This window comes from Natrix helvetica (assembly GCF_964273705.1).
Source record: "Natrix helvetica genome assembly, chromosome: 1".
Lineage (NCBI taxonomy): Eukaryota > Metazoa > Chordata > Lepidosauria > Squamata > Natricidae > Natrix > Natrix helvetica.
The window spans coordinates 343,362,231-343,373,514 of NC_138548.1; the positions used below are offsets into that span (position 1 = coordinate 343,362,231).

The 11,284-nt window shown below is 41.0% G+C and overlaps 1 protein-coding gene across 1 annotated transcript; it reads right to left on the reverse strand.

Moving 5' to 3' along the window:
- Positions 1–339: 339 nt before the first annotated feature.
- Positions 340–8,939, reverse strand: LOC309382911 (uncharacterized protein). Its single transcript, XM_081934874.1, has 4 exons — positions 8,068–8,939; positions 5,805–5,931; positions 2,293–4,384; positions 340–1,644 (listed from the first exon to the last, which is right to left on the reverse strand). The coding sequence occupies exons 1-3, from the start codon at positions 8,920–8,922 to the stop codon at positions 2,826–2,828; spliced, it is 2,541 nt and encodes an 846-aa protein (XP_081791000.1). The 5' UTR covers positions 8,923–8,939; the 3' UTR covers positions 340–1,644; positions 2,293–2,825.
- Positions 8,940–11,284: the final 2,345 nt, after the last annotated feature.

Below are 11,284 nucleotides of genomic sequence, written 5' to 3' on the forward strand. Positions count from 1 at the left end.
TGCTTTTTTTGCCCTCCCCAGGCTCCAGAGGCTTTATAGGAAGTGACTTCCGGTTTGCTCGGAGGGTCGTTTTGAGTGCTCCAAAGGCTTGAGGGACCTCAGGACGCTTCCCTGAAGCCTCCGGAGCCATCAAAACGACCCTCCGAGCAAACTGGAAGTCCGTTCCCGAACTTCCGGTTTGCCCGTAGGGCTGGTTTTTTGTGCTCCGGAGGCTTCAGGGAAGCTCATGAAGCCTCCGGAGGGCCTCCGGGGGGTGGGGGGGGGGTGGGGAGGCTATTTTCTCCCTCCCCTGGCTCCTATAAAGGCTCTGGAGCCTAGGGAGGGCGAAAAATGGCTTTAAAAAAGGGTGAACTCAGCTGGCCAGCACGTACATGTGCGCTGGTCAGCTGACAGGGCAGCGCCTCGCGTGCCCTGACAATTGGCTCCACGTTCGCCATCACTGATCTAAGTAGTCAGATTACCAAATCTAAGTATTCAGATTACCAAATGAAAAATATTGACTCAGGAGCCAAGCCCTGAGAAACGCAGCCTTATGTTGCTCGCAGGCCGTCTAGCTGGAATTCAAACGGGGTTTTGACCAGGGGTGGGTTGCTGCTGGCATTACTGCCAGTTCGGTGCACGCACAAATGTGTGCGCATTTGCACAGAAATAGGTCTGCGCATGTGTAAAATGTTAAAAAATGGGGGAAAATTACATTTATGAAATGAAACCGAAAATCAAATGGTGCAGCCATATGAGAACCGGTTCAGGGACATGGCAGGCCTGGGTCGTTGCCAGTTCCAGTAACCCAGGCCGCCAAACCACTACTGGTTCGACCAAACCAGTCCAAACCTGTAGGAACCCATCACTGGTTTTGACACATTTATGAAGAAAAAGACGTGTTTCCTAAATGGAACCATTGTGGTCAAAGGCAGTTTTTTCAAGTTATGGAGACAAAGTCTGAGAGAGGACTCTTTCCTATAAGCCTTGGCCTGCTTGTAGGATTCCCATAAAGAGATGGATTTACTGGTCGCTGCTGGAATTAGACTATGCATCACGTTTGCCCATAGAGTTTATTCCTTTAGCAAAATGGCTGCATTTAACTTTGGCTGATGATGCTTGGATGGAAGACTACCAAAGATTCCAGGGATCTGATCTAGGGTGGCAACTGGAACAAATATCACAGAAGAAGGCAGGAACGAACCACTTGGTACTCTTCCCAAGAAAAGCACCTTTCTATATAATCAGGGACTGAGATCAGTTTAAGGGAAACTTTATAATATGTGGTAAAACCTCTGAGACGAAGAAGCTGAGGACTTAAGATACACAATGGAGAAAGTGAGAAGATTTTTCCCTCCTGGCCCACCAATTACTGAGCCTCTTTTTGATTTCATGTTGGAATTTAAAATTAAAAAACAATGCATGTTTACAAGAAAATAAGTCCCATTAACCATAGTGCTTATTTACAAGTAAGAGTGCATAGAAGTGCACACTCAAACTATTAATTGTGTGCATCCACATACAAAGATAGAATCCTATTTTCAAAGGCATTCTGGTTAACACCTAAGCTGCAAGAACATCATGCTTAAAAGAAATGCTTATGTGGGATGAGCTAAGAAGGGAGACAACTTCCTCATGTTACATAATGCATATTTTAAAAGCTTCCTTTTAACAGATGAACACAGTTGGAAGGGACCTTGTAGGTCATCTAGTCCCACCCCCCACCCAAGCAGAAGACCCTACACCATTTCTGACAGATGGCAGTCCACTCTCTTCTTGAAAGCCTCCAGAGATGACTTATGACCATAATTGAGCCCAACATTTCTGTTGGTAAGTGAGACATTTGTTAAGTGAATTTTGACCCATTTTACAAAGTGAATCACTGCAGGCGTTAAGTGAGTAACATGGTTGTTAAGTGAATCTGACTTCCCCGTTGACTCTGCTTGTCAGAAGGTCGCAAAAGGGGATCACAAGACTCCAGGACACTGCAACTGTCATAAATATGAGTTAGTTGCCAAGCGTCCAAATTTGGATCACGAGGCCATGAATGGATGCTGCAATGGTCGCACACGTGAAAGTCCCAAGTCTCTTTTTTTCAGCACTGTTGTAACTTTGAACGGTCATTAAATGAACTGTTGTAAGTTAGGACCATCATGTGCTATCCTGGAGTTTTGGTTTTCTGGATTGGGGCATTGAGTCACCCGTTAAAAAATTAAAACCTATTCAAGAAACAGCTGTTTTTTCTTTTTCAATTTGGAAAGTCACTTGCCTGAGATGGTCCAGGATCCCCTGCCTGAGCAGGGGATCCTGGACCTTTTATTTCTTCCTTCCTTTCTAAAAAGGGCCAACCTTTTTAAACAATTGTTTTGCTTCTCTCTATTTGCATAATCTTTTCCCAGAAGAATTTTTTTCTGACAGATATTCCTCACCGTATTATGTTTTGTGTGACAGAAGATCGGTGAGAGGCCATCTTCTTGGTTTCTGAACATGGGAATTGCAGCAAACTGTTTTAAACCTCCTTTTTCCATGTTCTGCTTTCAATCCGCCGACACAAAAAACACTTCACTTTATTACTAAGATTACTACTGCTTCTTTCTTGCAGTTTTGAAACGTTTTCTACAAATGTTACTATAAATAAATGTTATTTCCAGAAATGGGTGCTTCCAACTCTATAATTCTATATTCTATCAGCTTGGAATAGAATCTTTTCTTCATGAATCTCTTAATTCATGAATTGGGGAGAGATGTGGAGAATTTGCACCTTTTTCAACATTCAAGGATGACCACAATTTAGCTCTTACTGCATGGATTTTCCTACCTGTTTGACTTTAGTGGCTTTAATATCATTACAAGACTGCCCAGGCATGATCTTTGGTCTTTTGGGAGGGGTCTTGGAAATCAGAAATCCCACCTTCAGCTTCAACTGTACACTCAGAGAAACATCCATTCTGGAGGCTAGTTACAGTGGAATGTAGGCTCGAGATGGCTGCCTTGATTTCTGCAATATTAGCAGCCACCTGCTGAAGCACAGTCATTACCTGGCTTAAGGTAGGCTCAGCAGCCATTTTGTCTAGAAAGGGAAGAGGAAAAGATCTCTCCTGTTGTTCCATTTGGGGGGAACTCGAAGAGAAAAATCCAGTTGCAGAAAACCTCCTTATGATTTGCATAGCCAGGTACAAAGCTTCACCCATTTGGGTGTTAAGTGTTACAGGTTCAAATTTTGGGAATTGTTTTAGAGTAACTCCTGATTCAAGAAGCCAGTTTCTGTTTTGTTTAAAGTACCACCAGTTATGCCTAATCAAGCGTTTCTGGAGATTATTTCTTGTGCGAGTTCTATGATGGGCTCCAGATTGGAATTTCAAATTTCTCCTGCTGAAATATTTTCTGTCCACTCTCCTGCGTTTTATGAAAGCTGAAAGGCTACTGACGATTTCCTCAAGATTGGAAGAGGCATACTGTTTGAAAGAATTAAAATGCTTATTCTTAGGACATGTAATCAACTGACCCCCAAGGATGACTTTGGAAGCATCATCTTCGTTACTATGACTGTCGTATCTGTCCTGGGCTTCTGAGTCTTGTTGAACATCTGAATGAGGAATCTGTGTTGCTGGTTCCTGTAAAACACTTCCAAAAGAACTAAGTTTCCCCAGCCCTCCTTCATTTCCTGAACTATTAACTAGACCACTTTCCAGAACCTTCTGGTTTTCACTGGTCAAATCCGTACTTTCATTCAATTCAGCAGAACATATTTTTGAGCAAATGAGCACTGGATCCGAATCAGGACTAGGAGAAATCCTTTCCATAATCGTTTCCAATGATTTATCTACATATCTAAAATCTCTCTGACTGTCGCGTATCAGTGGCTCAGTTTGTTCTGTGTCATCAATGGTTGCGTACCCAGCAGTCCAATTTGTTCTAGTTTCATGGTGGACTCGATTTCTCCAGTGGGTTCCATAAAATTTCTCTTTCTCTGACTGTTGCCTTTCCGTATCATTCTGTTCCACTCTGATTAAATTTTGTTTAAAATTCTGGGGATGTATCTTATTGGATATTCCATATGAGCCTCTTAGATTTTCTCCTTCCAGGCTTTTCTGATCATTGATAGGTATTGCAGATGCACCACCTTCTCCATAATCAATATGTATGCATTGTCTCTGCACCCCTTCTTCACTGCCTAGAAGAATGATGTCTATGCCTGGTCCCATCACATTTCCTTCAGAACCAGTGAATATTTCTTCCTTCTCCAAGGTTCTCTTTTGCTGGTTCTTCAGACAGCGGTTATTCAACTTTCCTTCAGGATGTTGTAGAACTGTCTCTTTGGATTTTTCAAGCCATTCCACTGCTGGTTCAAAGACTTCCTGCAAGGGGTCTTCCTCTTGGCTTTTTCCTTTGATCTGATCACTTGCTAAAGGAAAGAAACAACCAAAACGTTCCTTAAGCCCATCAATATATATTTGCAGTGAAAACTCTGTTTTAATAAATTAAGCATAATCTTAAATGTGGTAATTTTATAAAAGCTTTGCATTCTAAATATATCAAAAAAATTACCTAGGGGTAGAATATCTTTATTATTTTATTTTATTAAATTTGTGTACCACCATAACTTATTCTCAGTTATTCTGGATGGTTATACTTGCTCTTTGTATGCAGCCAAATAATATTTCAGCTCACTTCTTAATCTTCTGCTGTGTACAGGTAATTCTCAACTTATGACCATAATAGAGCCTGTCCATTACAGTTGTAAGTCATGACGGTCATAAAATGGATCAATCCACATTAGTGATGCGATTATATGTCCTTTTTTTGCAGCAGTCATTAAGCAAACATGGCAATTATAAAGCAACCGCCACAGTAATTAATCAAACCAATTGTTTGCTATTGACTGGTTTGAAAGCAAATACTGGTTTTTGGCAAAAATATTATAAAATGTGGTCATATGACCATGTAATTCTGCAAATGGCGATAAATGTGGGCTGGTTGCCGAATGCCTGAAATATGTTCATGTGCAGTGGTTGGATTCAAATAATTTAACAAATGGTTCTCTGCCCTAATGACCAGCTGGGTAGGCGGGGCTCAGTGGTCATGTGACTGGGTGGGCGTGGTCAATTTAACATCACTCACGTCGATGGGCATTTCACCTTAGCTGTTACAATGTAGTAAGGGTTAACCGGAGAGGCAGTTTCTGTAAGCAGGGCAATAAAGATTACACCAGAATGTTTCCTTCCTGCCTTCCTTACAGGATTAGGCCTGTAAAGTGGAAAAAACCAAAATGAGATTTCTTCCAACAACCGGTTCTCTGAACTGCTTAGGAAGTTAGCAACCGGTTCTCCCGAATAGGTGTGAACTGGCTGAATCCCACTACTTGTCACATGATTATGGGGGTCGGGATAGCTGTTGGAACTAGGTTATAAATACTCCTGGGGAGGTCTATCAATACCCTTGAAGATCAGCACCAGTCAAAAATCAGGACTACTTGTAGCCTGTCATTAATCCAAGAAGCTCAAGACAGCATACAAAGATTTGTGAAACCACCAGCTAATTAAAACATTTTTTGATAAACTTCGATAATATCTTTTTACATCAGAATTTAGCTTAGTTCCAAGGTAAATTAATCTGAGCCTTTCAAATCTTTTGGCTTTTGGCTCCAATTACTCGACCCTTATAAGCTATGGGAATTGTGCACCAAACAAGTCCCTTTGGGGAGAGGGGGCGGTCTATAAATTTAATAAATATAAATATAATATAAACATCTAAAAAATAACAAGTTGCCTTAGTTTTCTAATCTTCAGAAGACCTTCGTTCTAGGATTTCCTCAGAATTCTTACCCAGACAGGCTACATTATCATAATTTTGATGCATGACATTCCAATAAAGGTTTTTTTCTTTATGGTTGAGTAGAGTCCATTCTTCCTCAGTGAAATGAATAGATACATCTTCAAAGGTTATCATATCCTAAAATAATCAGAGGGGTTAGTCTATTAATTGCATGATATTTTGCAAAGACTTGGAGATGGGATTACTGATCAAATATCAGCACTAGCCTCAATTTATTTGATTACCCAGGTCAGGTCCAATTTTATTCCCAATTTGCAAGAGGGGAATAAGCAATGTACAACACATGATTACTGGATGACTAGATATAAACTGGAAATAACAAAGCAATGAAAAATTATCAATATGAAAAGTAAAAATTTCATATTCCCCAAATTGATTCTGCTGCCATCTAGACAATTATGCACTTCAGTGATGTAACTCACACACAAATCAGATTCGCTTAATAACATGTTATTCAATTAATCACTGCAGTGATTCACTCAACAACCATGGCAAAAACTAAGTTACTAGTGAGTTAGTGCTACTTGGAAAAGGTACTTCTGGACCATATGTACTAATGACCAGAATCAGCCAGTCCAACTTTAGAATTCTACATCAGGATTATTGACTTGATCGTGTTCATAATTTGTTAAGAATTGTATGTATTGTATTCTTAACAAATTATGAACCTGATCAAGTCAGTAATCAAACAATGGACAAGACAGCTTTGTAAGGGACTGGAAGCCGTTTGTGGACTTTCTACAATACAATAATGGTTAACAGAGGGATTTGAAGACTAGTCCAGAGGTCTCCAAACTTGGGAACTTTAAGACTTGTGGACTTCAACTCCCAGAATTCTCCAGCCAACTGGCTGGAGAATTCTGGGGGTTGAAGTCCACAAGTCTTAAAGTTCCCAAGTTTGGGGACCTCTGGACTAGGGTAATGTTCGGGCTAATCTGTTGACTCTTCTTTTTTCATTTTTAAAATATGTCTTATAATTAGTTTCTGGGTTGATTTGATTATTAGAGATTTCTTAATCTGAAATATCTATATATTTTTCTTGCTAAATAAGGATGAGAAAACTTATAATTATTTGTAAATCTGTTGGTAAGAGGAGAAGAAATTATCAGGGTTTTTAAATTTTCTTTTCAGCATCCAGCCATGGTGGATTTTTGTGTATGTTCAATGTTAGACTTATTTGATATTTGGATCATTTTATTTCTTTTTTGCACACATTTATTTTTTGTTGCTACCGATGAATGTATGGTTTTCTGTTTTGCATATTATTCCTGTTGATAAAACATAATAAAAATATATATCTTTTATAAAAGAACACACTGAAAGTTTTTTTTCTGTCCCTGCCCAAATGTTTACCTATAAGAGCCTGGCAATTTGCCATTTATACATGGAAATATGTATGGATTTATTATATATTTATTCCAATACTTATTTACTGAATTCTAATTTTATTTTAGCTCCAGATCTTCCTCCACTATTCCAAATTTTAGCACCTTCCTGCCAAACGCTGAATGTTTGATGACAATTACTGTGGAACTACACTTTCACTGAAAAGCTGAGGATTGAAGGCAATCTTTTCATTGCATGTCTTTGATCAAAGACCCCACCTTTTGCGTATCAGCAAAGATACCAAATCCATAGCATCCATGTTGGTTATACAACCAGATTACATGTAGGCAGCATAATCTGTGCATGAATCTGCAAACTATCAATTAGCCCATATGAACACATGGACAGGAAATATTTTCATTTTCCAATATACATGGGCCTCAAGAGCAATAAAAGAAGCAGGATAACAACCTTTCTTTAAGCAACATATGCATTCTAAACCATCTTTCACTCTCCCCAATTTCTAAATGAAGAGTCTGCCAGCAAATTAAGGCTGGCTATTTTAGAGGATAGGATATGAGTCATTCCTTGCTTTTCTGAATATCTTACTCCGGGTATAGCCTTTTCCTTCCTTAAGCTGCAGACCTCAAATAAATTCCCTGTACTCACCAGACCCCACCCCTCCTTTTCAAAATACTTCCTTATGGATGTTCTAGCTGTAAAGTAAAGGATTACAGCATTAGAAGCTCTCTGGCCAGAGAGGCCAGGCATTTTTCTCCATTCACAACTGCCTGCACTGCTCCCTCTGAATTCAGGAGCAGCAAGGGCACCCCTAGAACCTCCAGCATGTTTAAATATCAACTACATTTTCCATTCTAAAGATAATGTGATTCCAATACATCCTTAGTATACCCCATTCCCCAGCACCTGAATGGGCTTGGCAGATTCCTGTCTATGATAGGCCATAGCCAGCTGAATGGCCTCCTCGCTGCTGCCTGGCTCCTGGGCTTTCAGCCATGTCTGCATGTCTGCTGGAAGCACACTGAGAAATTGCTCCAGGATGACCATGTCCACAATCTGGTCCTTGCTGTGTTCCTGAGGACAGAGCCACTGCAGAGCTGTGGTGCTCAACCTGGACAGCATCTCCTGCAGAGTTTCTCCAGGCAGGAGGGTGGACAGGCGGAATCTCTGTCGACCAGCTTCCCGATTAGCCTGGATGGAAGGAGAGCTCAGAGTGTGTTTCTCTTTACAAAGAGCAGGGTTTGGCATGTAAGTTCTGTCCACGGAGCTCTCAGGGAACTCATGAAAGCCAGGAGATGTTAAAGCCGATGGTACAATTGGCTCTTGAATAGTCGTTTCAACGGCAGTGATGGGTTCCCGTAAATTGGGTGAAGATTGGCGGGTTGCCTTCAAACACGCCCTCAAACGCTGTATTGTCTGGCTTGGATGGTTTGCGCACCATTTCTTGGTACGAACTTCTGACAATGCATTGCAACTTGCTGTATTCGTTTTAGGGGTGGATTCTGGACCCACGGTGCTTTCTTTGGCGCCATGTGGCACTTGGTCAGCCTCTGTTGGCATCCTGGTGGGAGGATGAAGATGGGGCAAAGACTTGATAACTTGGTCGTGGCTTGTGTGAGCCCTTCCTGTACAACAGTATTTGCGGTATTCAGCGCACTTCCAAAACGTTTTGTTCCCGCTTGCACGCACTTTCTTATACAGATATCCTTTGTAAAGCAGCTGATCCTTACCTCTGTCATCCTTGATGTACTGCAAGGACATTTTCACAGTGACACCGTGTGTGTGTGTGTGTGTGTGTGTGTGTGTGTGTGTGTGTATTAAGAGGAGCAGAGAGACAATGGCTTTACAACAAGGTAAAAGATAAAAGACAGAAGAAACCAGACAGTTAATGAAAGAAATCCCTTGCTAGAATGAAGTGCACAGAGATTGGCCTCTTCCGGAGAGAACAAATACGAATAGGAAGGGAGATTTGTTGAATAGTTACCGAAGAATGAGAGGCTTCCTTCTGGTCCGCTCAGGCTTTCCCGTTTTCCCCCCCTCGGAAGCGAACATGAATCATGCTGCTCCCATTTTCTCCCAGGTCCTAAGGTTGACAGCCGAACCACATCTGTAAATTGGCTCCTGCTCCTTGCAGAGCACAAAAGAAGTTGCCACGCGCGACCTTTCGACGCGGTCTTCTTCCCCGTTGCGTGTCAGCTCTTGTTCTCCGCAACGTTACTTAATGTCACGAGTCTGCAGCGCTTTAAATTCTATTTGGGGATGAAGAGCCTAGAACCGGCTAGCGGGTACTCCTACCGTTTTCATTCCGGTCCGAATCTACCGTAATGAGCTGAATAGCCGGAGAAACCCTGTCTAGCCACGCCTCCTTCCATTTTAAAGGCATAAAGGCGGAAGTCCCATCAGATGGGTGTTGCCTACCCAGCCGTGAATACGGTAGATAATCCCGTGCGAAGGAAAATTTGGCAGGATATTTGGTTGAGAGAGCCTTCTGGTGGGGATGTTCTGTAATTGTACGCATTTACCTTTGAACAGATCCTTTGAACTCCAGGCTTTAATTTTTGGGAAGGATTATATTGGATTGGGGCATAAACCTGCCTAGGATCATCTATTGCCCAAAAGATGATTTGCTTTTTTTGGTTTAGTGGCTGTGGTTAATAAACCATACTTTTGTACAAAATCAGTTAATTTGTAGTTTATTAAATACATCTTGATTAAAGCAGTAGGGCCTAATGCAATATGTAAATAACTTTCTAGCACATTTGAATCTTTACAGGATCCTGAATTTTAGAATGGAGAGTGCCTGAGATGCTCATTTTTAAAAATAATTTGAATTTGTAGATAATAATAAATAATAAAAAAATAATTTGTAGTGTTGGAAAAGATTCACAAGAATAGCCAAGAAAACAAACTGAGGGAAATCAAATCTATCTAGAATACTCAAAGCTTTAATGAACTCATTATATTGTTGGAAGAAATGTCCTTCTGCATTCAGTTCCAAGAGGGAGGAAGACACTGGAAACATGGAGGCCCCTTGGAAAGATGGTTTTGTGGACAGGACCACGTGGTTTGAGGCCCTGGGGAAAAAAGGTGATCACATGCTTCAAGATGTTGGGTGAAGAAGAAAAAAGGGCAGAGATACTTAAAGTCCCTGGTTTTATGCCCTCTCTGGGCTTTGAACTTGAGCTTGTATTCTGATTGGCTGTCAGACTCCCATGGGGCCATCTCTGTAGGTTGTGTTTTGAGTCCAAGTTTGGTTGAGCATTCCTTCTTCCCAAGTGCCATGTGGTGAGATTGGTAGAGGGTTAACCCTACCTTTGTTATGTAAAATAGACTGGCTCGGGCCTTTAATGGCCCATTGACAACGGTGGGGGCTGCTGAATTTCTGCCACTCTTGAGTTTCTACTTCTCTTTTTAGGGGAAATATTCTGCCTTTTTAATATTTCCTAAAATATTTCATTTCTCTAGCAGAGGGGTGGGTTTTAACTTCCAACAATATGAAGACTTAGTTTTTCGAAGAAGTTTTAATAGAGGAAAAGAAAAAAGGAGACAGGTCATCCTGGAAAAGGTCTATTTATATGGTTGCCAAAAATTATCAGCTTCACAGTAAGCTGAGGGTTTACAAACCACCAAGATTGGATTCATTCATAGAAGCAGCAAACACGCCAGATTTTGGCTTAGCACCCCATGCATGAACTCAGCTAAAGCATTCTATTATTGCAATCAAGGTGGCTTGTACTGTAAAGTTAACAAAGGACCTCCTTTTTAAGAATCTTGTTTTATGTCTGTTTTCCTGGCCTGGAGGTTACTGAAAAAAATAATTGCATGTCAAAATGTGGTTATTATGCGACATATGACTAATTATATTTTTTCATCTTTTTTTATTCTTTCCTGTAATAAACACATATAGTGATTTAATAGTAGACAAACATTTTAGATCAGTAGGTAAATAAAGGGACCCAAACCAGAGGTGGGTTGCTAAATTTTTTACTACTGGTTTGGGCCCGCTCCCGCGCTGATTCTGCGCATTCCCAAAAGCTTCTGCGCATGCACAGAAGCATCTGGGCAGGTGGGCGGAGCCTCCCACTGCCGCTACTACCGTTTCAGCTGATCCGAGTTGAACCGG